Source organism: Cydia fagiglandana, chromosome 24 (genome assembly GCF_963556715.1).
Source record: "Cydia fagiglandana chromosome 24, ilCydFagi1.1, whole genome shotgun sequence".
Classification (NCBI taxonomy): domain Eukaryota; kingdom Metazoa; phylum Arthropoda; class Insecta; order Lepidoptera; family Tortricidae; genus Cydia; species Cydia fagiglandana.
In genome coordinates, this window is record NC_085955.1 from 3,304,302 (window position 1) to 3,321,719 (window position 17,418).

The window sequence follows — 17,418 nt, forward strand, 5'->3', positions numbered from 1 at the left end:
GGAGTTACCATTATTATTGTGGTGTTGTGGGCCTTTGAGTGTCGCATCGACCAGCATTGATCTATTGTGACGGCCCTTTAAAGTTCATTACTAATGCCCGTTGCATCCAGAAAGTTCTAGATTCTTTGGGCCGTAATGTTCTGTACCTCATACGGTTGCACTACGTGTCGCCCTAGGTAGGTACTTCTTTTTGACATTAGTGGTCCACAAGAGCAGAGAATGTGCATTGCAGTCTCCTCTGACTCCTGACAGAACCTGCATGTCGCATCTTGTTTCTTCCCAATTTGAAACATATGTTTATTCAACTTACAGTGTCCAGTCAGTATTCTGGTCACCGCGCAGGTTTTGTGCCTTTTGAGTCCTAAAAGCTCTTTAGCAGTTCTGCTGTTGAACCCTTTGATTAGAGCTTTCGAGTGTTCTTGTCCTTTAACGAACTTCCACCACTCGGTTGCTCTCGTTTTTTCTAACTTGCTGAGCAGAGAATATGCATCCCGTTTTGTGATTCCACAGAACGGTTCTGGGCCGACCAGGGGTGTGTCTGCGCCCTTTCTAGCAAGTTCGTCCGCTTCTTCGTTTCCGTTAATGTCGGAGTGCCCTGGTACCCATCTAAGTGTGACCTTGTTGGAGTTAGCCAGTGCATTTAGGTTTGTTTTACAGTTCTGGACTAGTTTTGAGTTTGACTCAAGGGATTCTAGTGCCAGCAGAGCAGCCTGGCTGTCTGAGTTGATGTAGATATGCTGGTGTCTTAGGTTTCTATCCAGGTTAATCTCCGCACATTTGTTGATGGCGAAGACTTCTGCCTGGAAGATTGAGGCCTGTGTGCCCATGCTGACGCTAGCTCTGAGCTTAGGTCTCTCACCATAGATCCCACATCCTACATCATTGCCTTTTTTGGAACCATCTGTATACCAAACGTGGCTTCCCTCTTCGACGTACATTTGGTTGTTGATCCATTTGTCTCTAGGAGGTATTTCTACTGTGTACAGTTTGGTGAGATGACATTCGGTGTGCGTGTCATCAGTGGGCATGCTAAGGGTTCTATTTGCAAAGACCCAGGCCTTTAGATTGGCTAATGCCTGAGAGCGCCATTTTGGCCTGTTTAGCGTGCATATTCTGTAGACGCACTGCTTGGCCTCCTTTTGCACCTGCAGGTGGAGTGGTATGATGTCTAGCAGTGCATCTAGGGCCGCTCCCGGTGTCGAGGAGAAGGCGCCTGTTGCTGTTAAACAAGCCGTGCGTTGTAGGCTGTTTAGAGTGTCTATTGCTGTCTTTTGGTTGGTTTTGTTACACCAGACTGCGGAGGCGTAGGTGACAATTGGCCTCACTACCCTGTGTATAACCACATAGCAATTTTGGGTCTTAAGCCCCATCTTGCTCCTGCCATTCGACAGCATGACCACATGGCCATTTTCGCTTTTTGCATAGTGTTTCTCAGGTGAGGGTTCCAAGTTAACTTTTGGTCAAAAGTGACCCCTAGATACTTGACCTCTTCCGAGAACGGTATTATTTGTCCATTAAGTCTTGGTTTTATTAGTTTATCGAGCTTCCGTTTCCTTGTGAATGGTACTATTACAGTCTTGCTCGGATTAATGGACAAGTCATTTTCTCTACACCATTTGAATATTGTGTTTAGAGCTCCTTGCATTAGGTTGGATATGGTGCTGAGGCAAGGGCCTTTGACGATAACTACAAGGTCGTCGGCATATCCTTGTGTGTCAAAGTCTTGGCCTGACATGATTGCCAGAAGTTGGTCCACTGCTAGGGTCCATAATAGTGGGGATAGAACGCCTCCTTGTGGGCACCCTCTAGTGGTATAAAATGCATGCTCTATATTATTCATGGTCAAAGTGGCTACTCTGTTCGAGAGCATGCTATGTACCCATCTGGTGGTGATTTCGTCTACTCCCTTTGATGTCATACCATTGAGTATGGTCTCTGTGGGCGTGTTGTCGAAAGCACCTTCAACATCAAGGAACGCACATAGAGCGGTTTGCTTTTCCTCTAGGGTTTTTTGCACCTTGTCAACCAGGTCGAGTAGGGCAGTCTCCGTAGATTTTCCCTTTTGGTAAGCATGTTGGTTTACGCTTAGTGGTCTCTCCACCAGGTATTTCGCTCTAATGTGCTGATCAATGATTCTTTCCATCGTTTTGAGTAGGAACGATGTTAGACTAATGGGTCTGAAGGATTTAGGCTGTGAATAGTCCTTTTTCCCTGCTTTTGGTATAAATCGTACCTTGACCCTAGTCCATTGATCTGGTATAATTCCCCACGCAAAACTTGCTCGGAATATTCTGACCAGATGCGGGAGGAGGAGGTCCTGTCCTTGCTGTAAAAGCGCTGGAAACACTCCGTCTTCTCCCGCCGATTTAAATGGTTTAAATTTTCCCAAAGCCCATTTAATTTTGTTTGGTCTAAAGATGTTAGTTGCCAAATTCCAGTCTATATTGCGTGCCCTGTGGATTTAATTATTCCTTTGGGCGCATAACTGTGTGTTACTGGTTGTGTACGAACCGGGGAAGTGGGTGCCTCTGAGCAGGTCTAGAGTTTCCTCTTCTGTGTTCGTAAAAGTGCCATCTGGTCTTTTAAGAAGACCGAGGTAGTTGGTTGGTGTCTTGGAGAGTATTTTGTGAATTCGTGCTCCTTTGTGAGTTTGGGCAATCTCTTCACAAAACCTTCTCCAGGACTTCCTTTTTGCCTTCCTGATTTGTTTATTATATTCAGTCAGCGCTCTACCATACCTTTCCCACTCATTCGGTGTGGTAGAGTGATTGAATATGCGACGTGTGGATCTGCGGAGGTTTTCTAGCCTTTTGTTCCACCACGTCGTTGAGTTAGTAGTTTTTGACTCCTTCAAAGGACAATTTTGTTCGTAGGCCTTAAGTATGCCTTCGGATAATAAGTCGACTGTTAGGTTGAGAGAGTCTGGTGTTTTAACATATTTTGGTAAATCCTTTAGGCGGTTTTCGAGGTCAGCCTTATAGGCTTCCCATGACGTTTCTTTTGGATTTCTACGCATTAGTGATTCCCTAGCTAGGGAGTCTTTAACACTGAACAAAATATGTCTGTGGTCCGACATTGAGTTTTCGCTACTGACTCGCCAGTCGACTAGGCAGCTTGCCGCCTTTTCAGTAGCAAAGGTTATATCTAATACTTCTTGCCTAGCTCTAGTTACGAAGGTGGGCGTGTTGCCCTTATTCAACAAGTGCAGACAATTGGTAAAGATAAATTGGGATAGTAACTCACCCCTTTTGTTGATTCCAGTGCTCCCCCAGATGGTGTGGTGGGCGTTGGCATCACACCCCACAATAAGTTCCGCCTTTTGTGCCTGAGCGTACTCTAGCACTTTAGTCAGTTCTTCTGTGGGATCTTGCTTCTCTCCGGGCAGGTAGGCGGAGCAAACTATTACCTTCAGTGCTCCTCTCCCTTTGAGATTGACATAGGCAGCTACGGTGTCTTCACTGCATAGTTCTGCAACAGGCAAGAAGTTAATGTTTTTGTTAAATACGATGCAGGCTCTCGGTTTAGCACCTTTTTCGTCGATTAGTACCTTTCCTGCCTCTGTTGAGTCCTGTTACCATGGATTTGTTGTTTATCCATGGTTCTTGTATGAGGGCGATGTCCAGGCCATTTTCGCCGAAGAGTTTCTCTACGACCGCAATGGCCGCTATGGCGTGGTGTAGATTGGCCTGTAGGAACATCACCCCCCTACCCCTGGTTGCGTCGTTATTTGCCACGGCGGTGGGCACTGTTGTGCCCTTGGTGGCCTCCTCCGTTCCCTCTACCCCTTGGACGGTTTTTGCCCCTGTGGCCTCCCCTGTTGGCGAGAAACCGCTGCATCCCCGAGGATCCTGGAGTAGGATTGGAGGTGGAAGGAGCCGCCCGCTTTGGGCCGGAAGGCACCTTTGGGGCGGGTGTTTGGGTTAGGGTGGTGGGTGGGACAGGGATTGCAGGCTGCGGTGTAGGGTTTTGGGTGGGTTGCGTTTCTGGCTGTTGGGTCTTAGGTTGGCCCTTTAGCCGAAACTGGACGGACTGGACCTCCCGGAAACCTAGGTTTGCCTTTAGGCCCTTTTTTTGAAGGTTCTCCACCGACACGTCGTCTAGAGACAGGGTTACCATAACCCCGCCCTTTTCGACTTTGGTGTGGAGAATCTTCCATAACTCTGTGTGCAGCCCCTGGTTCTGCGCATAGAGTAGAGATAGCGACTGCTTGACGTTACCATGTACCTGTTGGAGTTACCATGGTTACCAGTGCAATTTGACACATGGTTAATGGTTTAACCGCTTAACCCCGGGTTAGTGGGATGATGCAAGTGGCCCTAATAATTTTACCGAAATAAGTACATATATCAAACAAAAAAACCGGCTAAGTGCGTGTCGGACTCGCGCACGAAGGGTTCCTTACCATTAGGCAAAAAACCTGGGAGTCCCACTCAAAAAATATTTTATTCTGTTTTTAGTATTTGTTGTTATAGCGGCAACAGAATTACATCATCTGCGAAAATTTCAACTGTCTAGCTATCACTGTTCATGAGATACAGCCTGGTGACAGGCAAACGGACAGATAGACAGCGAAGTTTTAGTAATAGGGTCCCGTTTTTACCCTTTGGGTACGGAAAACTAAAAAAAGAAAGTAATAACCATGCAATCGTATTAAGGATCAAAACAGGATAAAACTATATTATTTAAGATGAAACCGCTTCCGTGTACAGGATCAGGATAATATGAGTGGGGATCAAATCTTACCCGCGGGCAAGACATCGCTTCACTGGGGAGAGTATCATTTTGTAAAATGCAGGAAAATATATTGAAATTTACGAAGGTTTCCAGAAAAGATGGTACCATTTACTTTTTCTCGAAAAACCTAAAATTTTGGGTTATTTAGACTCAGAATTATGAGTACTATTGAATGAGATAAAGAAAAAAAGTGTCCCCAGTTATTCATACAAATTTTGGGTGTCAGTTTTGTAACAGTCCATACAAAAAATACCATATAATAGAGGAAACAAATGTGACAAACTTTTTAGGATTAAGAGTAGATAATAAGTTGACATGGGAAAATCAAGCAGAAATAATTTGTAATAAACTTAATAAATATTCTTTTGCTTTGTATAACTTACACAAGTTGGTAAACCAATCAGCGGTTCTAACATCATATCATGCCTATGTAACCTCAACATTACGTTACGGAATTATATTTTGGGGCAATTGTTCTGATCGTGAGATGGTTTTCAAAAGTCAGAAAAAATGTGTTCGCGCCGTATGTGGTATCCCGCCAACTGACTCTTGTAAAGAACATTTCATTGGACTACGTGTACTGACTCTTCCATGCCTATATATCTACGAAATTGCGTGTTATGTTAAGCAAAATAAAAATCAGTTCCAAACCTTTAATAGTGTACGTCAACAAGGAAAGATTAGCAATACCATCTCATTCAATACGGCATTATTATCTAAAAGTGTTTTTGGAATGGCATCAAGAATTTTCAATATTTTACCAAACAACATTTTAAATACAGATAACATAAAACTATTTAAGAAACGTCTGTTTACATTCTTATCATACAAAGCGTATTACTCCATTGACGAATATAAAAGAGACAATAATTTAATTTAATGCAATATTTATTTAATGTTTAGAGTAAGGTAAGACTTATGCATGCAGTTTATTGTTAAACTTACCAACGCAAATAAATTTGTATACCCAATGCTGGTAAGACATAGTGATACTAAGTAATTAATTGTAACACCTATGTACCTATGTTTAACAAATAAAAATATTGATTGATTGATTGATTGAAAAAATGTATGTGATAATGCGTTACAAAACTGTGATTTTTTTAAAGTTTTCCTTTAGGGGTCATCCATTACGTAATTAATGGATGACCCCTAACACGTTTAGGGGGTGGGAGGGGGTCAAGAAAATGTGACATGTTGTGACATGGGGGAGGGGGGAGTCACAAACATTGTGACTTCATTTTAACTTCATCACTATTCATCAGTAACCGAAAATTTATTTATATTTTTTTATTCGCTGTACATTTAAATAATGAGGTTTTGGAAGTAGGTAATTTTCGTTCCTAATGGGTTTTGTGTTATAAAATTACTAATATTTCTTTTACCAAAAATATTTTTTTATAAAAAAAATAATGCCGAGTTAAGTATTGTCGATTTCGTTGAAAACAAAATTGCCTAAAATGTGACGTCACACCAGGTGGATGGCGTCACGCAGGATTTGCAAAATGTGACGAAGTGTGACAAGGAGGGAGGAGGGGTCAAAAAACCTAGAAATTCGTGTGACGTAATTAATGGATGATCCCTTAGTTTAAAATGTTTCGTCTCATATGATCCCAGAGACATGGTCACCCCGCACCGTCCGCCTGCGCCCTGCGGCTTCCGTTCATTGGTGGCCACTTCCGTTACAGCGGGGCTCGGCGATATTGGACTTCTCGTCTTAAATAAAGAGAAAGAAGTAAAGAACTTGCTTCAGGATTATAGAGAGTATTTTGATGTCTAATTTTAGAGCAACTTAAGGTTCCGTCACACAGGCGCGTTTTCCGGGCGGGGTGTGAGCGCGGCTTGAGCGTTTTATATGTAAAAGCGGCGCGCCCCGCTCACGCGACGCTCGCAAAACGCGCCTGTGTGTCGGAGCCCTTAGATTACGATTTACGACCCAAAAATTTTTTTAATATACCGGACCCAATAATCTTGGAATATATTATGCTGAAGCGATCGACATCAAAATCAAGTGATTTATTAACGGTTTTCTTCCCGAAATGGAAATTTCATCAAAAAAGTACCTATTGTCAGTAGCTACTTAGAGAATATAACCAAACGGAGTGGCCATTAACATGCGTTCCCCTCTGTCGAAAAAAGGCGGCCAATGGTCAACCACATGTCAAACACATGTATGGACTGACGTTTATCTGACATGGCTATGTTGACGTTACGCATACATTTGATGTGCCCCTCCCCCGCAAAAAACGGCAGACTATTTTGTACCGATAATTATAGAGATGGCGTCTCCGTTGGTTATATCCTCTAAGGTAGCTATAGCTATTCTTCCCTCTTAAGGTGCAGTGGGTTCAGCCAGCATATTTTGAAAAACAGCGCTTTTATAGATTATAATACGGTTGCCAAAATAATGCGTACACTGTTATTTTCATCTTATTTTGTTGCAAACCAATGATTCAATTCAATAACAATGATATCCGCAAACGATTGTCAACTTGGCTAGGCCCCCTGAACTCACTGCAACAAATTTAATCAATCTTCAGAGTCCCCGAATTTGATTCCATCATCAGTTGTCTAAACAAGGGGAGCGTAACTTTTTGTAATTAATATTTATTTGTATCCTCTGACAGAACTCAGTTAATTGCTTCTTTGTTTTGGGACACTTAACTGACAAAAACTGTTACTTATTGTTAATTTAAAATAAGGGAATAAGATTTATTTGTTAATGTATTTTCTTGCTTTTTAGGGTTCCGTACCCGAAGGGTAAAACGGGACCCTATTACTATTAAGACTTCGCTGTCCGTCCGTCCGTCCGTCCGTCTGTCTGTCACCAGGCTGTATCGCACGAACCGTGATAGCTAGACAGTTGAAATTTTCACAGATGATGTATTTCTGTTGCCGCTATAACAACAAATACTAAAAACAGAATAAAACAAAGATTTAAGTGGGGCTCCCATACAGCAAACGTGATTTTTGACCAAAGTTAAGCAACGTCGGGCGTGGTCAGTACTTGGATGGGTGACCGTTTTCTTTTTGCATTTTTTTCCGTTTTTTTTGTTGCTTTATGGTACGGAACCCTTCGTGCGCGAGTCCGACTCGCACTTGCCCGGTTTTTTGTTTGCCCTCTTAGTAGAACGTGGTTAGACTATTCTCCAGTCTGATTACTTAGGTACATAGTCTGCGGTTTTCGCCGCAAGAGGCACGGACTGTCCGGCCGATATCTGTCCTCGCTGGCCGGAATCGGCAAGCGGTCACACACGTTACTACCTTAGGCCCACTTGCACCACCCCACTAACCCGGGGTTAAGCGGTTAAACCGTTAACCTAGTGTCAAATTGTACTGGTAACCATGGCAACACCAGGTTGATATCGTCCGTCGAACTGGTAATCAGTGGGCCTGGGCCCCTTAATACCGTTCGAGAAATGGGCCCCCGATCTGTACTATACCTAATGGTGTGAAATCTCATCCGAATCCATATTGATTGTACGGACCCCGCCCACGAATTTACTCTCAAAAAACTGCAAAAAACCGGAACTTATCTTTAAGAGACACCCCTTGGCAATTAATATCAATTATTACGGACATAATACTGCCATTTGTCAGGAGATGGCGCGGAGGAGGTACTTTTGGGGCTAAAACTTTGGAAAAATGGCGTTTAGGACGGTACCAAAGAATATTTGAATTAAAATATTTAAAAATGCCTCTAAAAAGTACCCATTTACATTTCTTTTTTTTTGCGTGGAATCAAGGGAAAATCTTTTTCTAGGGATTTTTTTTTTTATGAATGGTTGTGACTTTTCATTAGTTTTATGCTGAGGTGTATATTATATTATGTAAGTATGAATGAAAATCTTGGCCGCCCGAACTTTTTACATATATGTTAAGTAAAAATATTTAATTTACTGACATAATTTCCTCAAGACATCGAATATATTTTTCTCGTTCCTTTAACAATTAATTTTCCAACTTTATTTTTAATTCTTCCCCATGGTCCAGCATTCCCTAAGTGCAAACTCCAAACATTTCTGTCCACACCATCCATTTATTCTGCATCCGTGCATTCATCACGGACATTTCGCAGTGCGATTTGGACTTTAGCCAGCGACATACAAATTTCGAAAAAGGAACATTTCCAGTAAGTTTATTGGCGGTTAATGCCTTTGGTTTGGACTGAGTAGGAAGTACTGCCGGGATCAGGGTTGCCAGATCAGCGGAAGTGAAACAACGTATTAAAATGTATAAAAAGGCCTCCCCTCCTTTCCTCCACTCAACCCTTATTAAATTACCTTATCGATAAAAAATAATATCTCAATTATGGTCTAAATTTCGCAAAATTGTGTTATAAATTTGTGTATTTTGTGCTATTTCCAAACGTTTTGGAGGAAATTTTTTATAATACAGTAAAATTATACATTTTGCGTTTGCGTCAAATCCGGTAGTTCTGATTTTTTGCAGGCTTGTTTATGATGTTGGCCCAATGAATAATCCAAGTTTGTGACCTCGAGCGCCGAACGCAACTTTGTCAAAAATCGAATAAACCGCAATTTTTTTAAGATTTGGGCCATTATAACCCTAAGGTACTAGTTTTTGATAGTAACTTCCTAGGGCGTTTTTAAAGTAGACTAAATTTGCTACAATAAGACACTAGAATTGTCTCTGTACATCTAATATTTTCCGAGATAAAGCCTTTCAAAATTTATAATTATAGGTAGGTAATTTATATGGAATTCATCACCTCCACGTTCTACAAAATATTTATTTTCAATAAAAAAATTTTTTTTTCAAAATTGGCACTCATACAATTTTTTATGGAATATAAATATTTTGTAGAACGTGGCAGTGATGAATTCCATATCTACCTAACCCTTATATTATAGCTAAGAACTGATGTAAAATTATAAAATTTTGAAAGGCTTTATCTCGAAAAATATTAGATGTACAGAGACAATTCTAGTGTCTTATTGTAGCAAATTTAGTCTACTTTAAAAACGCCCTAGGAAGTTACTACCAAAAACTAGTAGTTTATGGTTATAATCGCCCAAATCTAAAAAAAATTGCGGTTTATTCGATTTTTGACAAAGTTGCGTTCGGCGCTCGAAGTCACAAACTTGGATTATTCATTAGGCCAACATCATAAACAAGCCTGCAAAAAATCAGAACTACCGGATTTGACGCAAAATAGCCAGGTTACAAAATTCGACAAAGTTACTGGATTATTATTTTTGACGCAATATCCTCAAGGAGCCTTACGCCAAAAAAGTGACAAAGTTTAGCCTATTCCTACTTATTTTGAGTGAAATTGCTTGAAATTCGTTTTTGGGTCGAATCGTCCAAGACCTGAAATTATATTACCTACCTATGTACTTTTGAATACGACAATATTATATAGAGATAAGATATAGATGGTCAAGCAAACCTTGTCAGTAAAAAATGGCGGCTTTAAAAAATGTAGGTCCGAAGGGTTATCGTACCATAAAAAATTGAATTTCGCGCCTTTTTCTACTGAAGTATAGTTTCGTACATCGTACGGAAGTCGAACTTATCGTATATGTACGATCATTGTGAAACTCCTGGCAACCCTGGTGACGGTTTCAAATTTCAAAAAAGGATCGTTAACTTATTGAGTTACTGGCGCTTATTACATTCTTCTATTTACTATGGCACGAGTCCACTGACTTCAATTTTCAAAAAAGGAACGTAAAGTATTGAGTTGAATGGCGCTTAATGCTTTCTTGTACTGACTGTTACTTGCAATATGGATTAAAAAGGACTAACTAAGTTTTAAATTTCAAGGTGTTTAATGCGTTTTTCTTCTAAAGAAGAGCTATGCGCCACGATGCAGGGCCATTTTTCATACGATTCAATACATTTTCAGTAAGATAGTAATTGTTTTAAAGCAGCGTTCCGCTAAAGTATATTTTCGTGCAATAAATTCGTATAATAGAACGTTATTTCTTACAAATGGCCGGTGTATGAAATATGCAATCGGTTGTCACCTTAAGGTGGTTCGCTTTTCATACAAAATTCAATCAAAGCTCATTAAGTAACTACACACTATTAGTACACAAATATTTCCGCATTTATCTTCTTTCGAATATTCGTTTGCGCGAAATTAACAGGAAAACAATGTTTCATACAGAAATCATGCAAAAATCATAGTTAACTTTTCATCAATTTTACGTATGTGTGTGTCACAAATGTCGTGTACAGATACATTTGCGACGTTGCCATACCATTTCCGACGTTGCCGGGCTGACCACGGCTCGAATTTGGAGTGCCGTCATGTTTAGTGCAATTTTGTTGACACTGATATTTGACAGGTAGTTAATTGACCTAAGCGAGAAATTCGTCAGCTTAGCTAAGAACTATCATGGCGTGTTATGTAAACAGCCGCTTTTTTGCTTGCAAACGGAAGATTCCCGGTTCGATCCCCAGTCATTGTATGCTGGCTTTTTGTATTTTCGTTACACCTAAATTTCGTATTGTTTTTTTATTTTTATTTAATTTTTCTTATTATCATAAATCGATTATTAAGTATGGGCTACACGTATTCTTTTATTTTTACAAAGATAATTAGAAATTATACTCTTTCTAATCTCTCTGATTTTTACAATCAGGACATCCTCACTGCAATAAAAACCGGGCAAGTGCGAGTCGGACTCGCGCACGAAAGGTTCCGTGCCATAATGCAAAAAAAAAAAACAAAAAAAACGGTCACCCATCCAAGTACTGACCACTCCCGACGTTGCTTAACTTTGGTCAAAAATCACGTTTGTTGTATGGGCGCCCCATTCAAATCTTTATTTTATTCTGTTTTTAGTATTTGTTGTTATAGCGGCAACAGAAATACATCATCTGTGAAAATTTCAACTAGCTATTACGGTTCGTGAGATACAGCCTGGTGACAGACGGACGGACGGACGGACGGACAGCGAAGTCTTAGTAATAGGGTCCCGTTTTACCCTTTGGGTACGGAACCCTAAAAAGAAGTGTATAAAATTTCCTGTGGTTAAAAATAATGGATTTTGTCTATGAATGAAAAACACAATTATTACTATAGTTTGTTTTTTTTAGCATTAGAAATAAGGTAAACAATCTTGACGTGTCTTTTAATTGAAAAACACATTTTAAAAATAAGTTACGGCAAACATGTAACAATTATAAATCTAATACTGATCATTTATATTCTTCTGCTTTCATAAGTAATCGTTTTTGATTTTTAAAAAACCTGATAAAACTGAGTATGTGGGGGAAGCGCTGCTGGCCTAGCGGAAAGCAATTCGGAGGTCGCGGGTTCTAACCCCGGCTCGTACCAATGATTTTTCGAACTTTTGTACGAAATAGCATTTGATACCTACCTATTTATACACCGATACCTATTTTTCGGTGAAAGAAAACAATGTGAGGAAACCGGACTAATCCAAATAAGTTTACTCTCTGGGTTGGAAGGTCAGGGCAGTCGCTTTCGTAAAAACTAGTGCGCATGCCAATTCTGGGATTAGTTGCCAAGCGGAGATTGAATATCTGGGAGACCGACCAAAGCTTACAAAACATAAAAACTCAAAAATGCGCGTTTTCTCATAGACCTAGCTAAGAGATCAAACCCCTTATAGCAAATTTCATCGAAATCGTTAGAGCCGTTTCTGATACCATCCAAATATATAAATAAATAATTATATATCTAATAATTGCTCGTTTAAAGGTAAGATAACACAAAGGAGAAACAAAAAGAAATTACCTACTCGCACCAGTCTTGAACCCCAATCCTCTTGCACGTATTTTCACGAACATACCGTTACGCTATTGCAACATACTTACGTTGTGTGAAATTGTCTACTACAAGGATCACGGAAACACTGTTTGCATGTGTGAGTAATAGTAGGAAAAAGCGTGACAGCAGCACTCCGTCGAATTAAAAAGGTGGTTTTTGCACAATGAAGTATTCAATGTTTATTTTAATAGTTCAATATTTACTTAAAAAGTGCGCGAAACATACTTTTAAGTCTACAAATACCAAGACCATTTCACAAAAAAATAAAATCTGAAATTTTGCAAAAGTGGTGCCATCTAGCGAGAGTTAAGTTTTGAGTAACCTAGGCGAACCACCTTAACGTACATTCGGATTGCGACATTATTTTTGCAGAGTTACTGCTGCAGCGAGCGTTGACGCGAGTAGTTTTGTTTTTTAATTTTATTTTAATTAAAAATTTAATGTGTAGGTATAGGTCAAAGAATGTCGTATATAAAAAATGATATTGTTGTGTATGAGAAATAATAAGGTTTTTAAAATGTCTAAATAGTTAATGGAAATAGTGCCTCGGATAAGATCCGCAGTAAAACATTGGACTATTGAAGTACAAGGGTCCTCTTGTTACTCTAACCTGGTTAATGGGAACTTGATAGGATATTGAAAAGATAAAACCAAATATATGACATGCAATTTAATACAATTCGCTAACTACTACAATGCACTCCGCTTTAGGGCGGGCGCTGCTCAGAATACAATCGGTTTCTCTAAACTGTCGGCGGTTATGGGGTGACACTATAGTAAACCTTAATCTACGATCGCGAGAGGGACGAGACGCGGAGTCTTGGCCAAAACCTGGGATAAAAGTCTAGTGCACTCACGGGTACCGAACGTAGCTATCATCCACAGGCCCGCTGGTATTTAACGCAGCAGGCGGATCGCTGACGGTGGGCGACGGGCGTTCCTCAAGCCCCGGCTTTGGCAAGCCCGGGCGAGAACAACCCGCGGCGCTCAGGAGTTCCACAAGAAGGACCCGCGCGATGAGACCTTGGGGTCGTCGGACCGCGGCAAGGCTGTCCGACACACGGCTCGCGGGTCAAGGCCGTGCCCTACGGCTTGATGGTGGCGCCAACGTGTCGCGCCTCGGAGTCGGCAGGCCACGCAAGTGAAGGGGAGGCCTGTGTGAAGCACCTCGGGATCGCCAGGCGGCACGCAGTCCACAGGCCTTGGAAACTGCGCCCTGCGGTGAAAACCAGCGTCCCCACGACGCTCAGCACATCAAGGAGCGCGTGTCAGATTTACTTTAATATTATCGTTGATAAAATAGGAAATAAGGATGTAAGGCAGTATTTAATTAAGACTAGTTAATTATTGCTCAAAGGTATGTATTTATTATAGCGACAACTACAAGGTTTAGAATATGAAAAATGGTAGACATTATTTAAGTAATATATTTATATAAGCAGATTGTAAGTAAAAGTATATTGTAGATTTACGGAACAATTAATCGGCTTTATTATCACAATCATTCACAAAAATATTATTTTATGCGTAATAAATATTGGTGGCTTAATAGTTAGTACTGGCTACCTTAACGTACACACTTGGCATAGTTTAAAATAGTAATAAAGATCGAGCAATAAGCCACATGATGTATTACACCGTAATCAGTTGGAATATACGTTACATAGTAACTATTAAAAACTCATCAAAGGGTTATATTCACATTAAAGATTGTAACGTACATACCATCAGACTATAACACAAAGAAAACATACAGAAATTTATAACAAGTCATAAAATCACAATTAAATAAAATTGACACTTAACTTCGTTCGTCGTCGTAGCTCTCCAACTGAGAAGTGACCCACAACTGTCAGACACCCGCTTATATTCGATTAGACTTCACCCCTTCTACCACTTCTTGGTGGGAATAACAAATAAGATGTTTCCTGCACATCCGGTTATTATAATAATTCAATTCAACAAATGTATTTGCTGCATTTAGTTTAATTTATTATAGAATAATTAACGCAAACTAATACAAATTTAATATCATGGCTTATTATTATAAAATACTTTATTTACCTTACTTATGTTCTGACAGTTATGGTCAAGAAATATACATGGAGGGTAGTTGTGTTATTGAACAGCAGTTCTAACTTATTATTTCGATATAAGTACGTATTAGCTTAGCAAAAGTGAACCATCTCGTAAAAATGTAAGTGTGATCTTTGTTTTTATACTACGTATCTCACACGGCCATACTGACAGGTGCTTCGTTCTCGAAGTACCTTATTTCTATATTTATTATTATTTATTTATTATATTAAACTTAGTATATGCAGTGACTATTTTTTATTAGTCAGATACTATATCACATATCACATTAATCAAGTGAGAGCTCGAAGGCTCGGCAGCAATTATCCTACTTACAATCACCATACTACTGTTTCACTTATCACATCAAGTGAGCCTCAGTAGCATGTATCACCCTAGGTTGGCTACTGGTCCACTTATAACATCAAGTGGGGCACACAGGCTCTGCAGCAGGTCCCTATATTGCTACTTTTTCACTTACATCAAGCGAGAGCTCGCAGGCTCGGCAGCAATTATCCTACTTACAATCACCATGCTACGGGCACTTATCACATCAAGTCAGCCTCGGTAGCATGTATCGCCCTGAGTTGGCTACTGGTCCACCTATAACATCAAGTGGGGCACACAGGCTCTGCAGCAGTTCCCTATATTGCTACTTTTTCACTTACATCAAGCGAGAGCTCGCAGGCTCGGCAGCAATTATCCTACTTACAATCACCATGCTACGGGCACTTATCACATCAAGTCAGCCTCGGTAGCATGTATCGCCCTGAGTTGGCTACTGGTCCACCTATAACATCAAGTGGGGCACGCAGGCTCTGCAGCAGGTCCCTATATTGCTACTTTTTCACTTACATCAAGTGAGAGCTCGCAGGCTCGGCAGCAATTATTAATCGGTTATTATTTTGTCAAATAAGCTTTTTAACTACACTGGAATGATGTACACTGGAAGTTCTCAATCGATCGATAATCAAATCATGTCTCATTCACATAAGTAAACTTTATAAACTTTTCTTTTTTTTTTTCTTTTTTTTTTTAATACATAAATTACCTTAAGTATATAAAACTTCTTAATCCTAATAATTTTATAAATTAACCTGAATCGTTTAACAGAAATAAACATTTATCATTTTTTTTCGTTCTTTTTTTTTTTTTTCATTCCATTAGAACTTCCTACGTTGGGCACTCCCATGAATTATATAAACCTAATGTAACAGAATTTTAAACTCCGTTCGGCCATCCCACAAAACAACTATTTTAAAAGTCAGTGATCAGTATTATCTATAATGTATTCATTATGTATAGATCTATCTTTTATTTAGCTGAAGCTTCGGTGGCAAAATAAAAATGTGGTTACAAATAATAGGCAACGTATTTCTTTTTATGAAATGGTATTTTGGAGCTTCCATCGTAACTGTCCTTAAACCGCAGGAGATAACGCGATATTCTTCTAGTTGAATCTTAACTTATCGTACAAAGGCGGATTCATCTTACAAAAGTTGTTCTCTAGAATGGGTCTAGGATGTTTTGGGCTTCTGGGTAGGACACAATTAATTCGAAGACATATTATTTATATCAGTCATGCTTCATTATGGCAATAGGTTAGGTATAAATAAAAATAAAAAATTGATGTTTGCTAAATACTATAGAATCAGGATTATACGATTCGTTTTATTCCTGAACAGCTCACTCATAGCAACAAGTGGCACCAAAAGGTTAATTCACCTATCTACCTTCCACTTAGCTTTATCAGTATTCCGGTGGTCTTATGTTTTCTTGTATGTACCAAAATTAAAACAAACATTAAAATGAACCAGAAGATCATAGGTACAAAATTGCCATTGTTATAGGCATTTTATTACCGCAGCATATTTAATTACCGCCAGACCAGGTAAATGGTGGTACATATACCCAAGGGCTTATGCGAGTTTACTACGAGAACTGGTAAAGTATATAACAGTTTAAAATATCGTATATACATGGTGTTCACAAGGAATGCGAAAGACCTTAACCACGCATTTCTGAGGTCAAAAGAGAGAAAATAATGTAATATGTGTATATGTCAATTTCGCCCAAAAAAAAATTTTTTTTTTTTTTTTTTAATGTACTTGTACATTAAAAAGTATATGTTATTGGTAAACATGTCCCTTAAAATGCATTTTTACAAATTTTTTTTTTTCGTAAATCATAGTTGTTGCAAAGTGTTACTTGTTACTTTTTGACATCTATCGATAAGGATATTTAGACTACGTCCCATAGTAGTAACATCGTCATCAAAAAGAAAACTAGTTTTTTTTTTTTTTTTTTGTATTTGTATTAAATGAACTCTGAAACTAGGCGAATTTCAAAAAGGTTTAAAGGACTTTGTCTCTAAATATAATCAGGAATACGCTGCTAAAACTATTCGGCCCCCTCATGTTACACCGTGTATATATTTTTTTATATTCCTTACAGGTAGGGTTGCCAACCGTACTATATTATATCGTATTGTACTATATTTTGGCTCTTTGTACTATATACTTTTGGAAAAATATATAGTACGCTAAAATACTATATTTCCGATAAAAAGTATATTACACTCATGTTTAGTATTTTATCTAAAAGTACTATTTTTTTTTTTGAAATGTACTATATTTTTGATGCCTTATTCTGGAAAATACTATATTCCACCAAAAAAAAAAAGTTGGCAACCCAGTTACAGGTCACCTAGATGAATGGTCCTAAAGGAATATGTTTACTTTGTACACATTTATTGTACTCTATGTTGTATATTTACCCCCTTTTTTTTTTTAAGTATTTTTATTACCAAGAGAATATGTGCTTTTTATTTACTGACTAAT

At 39.2% G+C, this 17,418-nt stretch overlaps 3 protein-coding genes across 3 annotated transcripts in view; 2 read left to right on the forward strand and 1 right to left on the reverse strand.

Annotated features, from left to right (window-relative positions):
• The window catches only part of LOC134676594 (protein slit), a 250,471-nt gene that overhangs the window by 110,060 nt on the left and 122,993 nt on the right, over positions 1–17,418 (forward strand). The gene's annotated exons all lie outside the window — the stretch shown is intronic.
• LOC134676285 (uncharacterized) overlaps positions 1–17,418 on the forward strand; it is a 181,999-nt gene that overhangs the window by 36,387 nt on the left and 128,194 nt on the right. The gene's annotated exons all lie outside the window — the stretch shown is intronic.
• On the reverse strand, positions 83–2,158 carry LOC134676066 (uncharacterized). Its single transcript, XM_063534350.1, has one exon. The coding sequence runs from the start codon at positions 1,392–1,394 to the stop codon at positions 117–119; it is 1,278 nt and encodes a 425-aa protein (XP_063390420.1). The 5' UTR covers positions 1,395–2,158; the 3' UTR covers positions 83–116.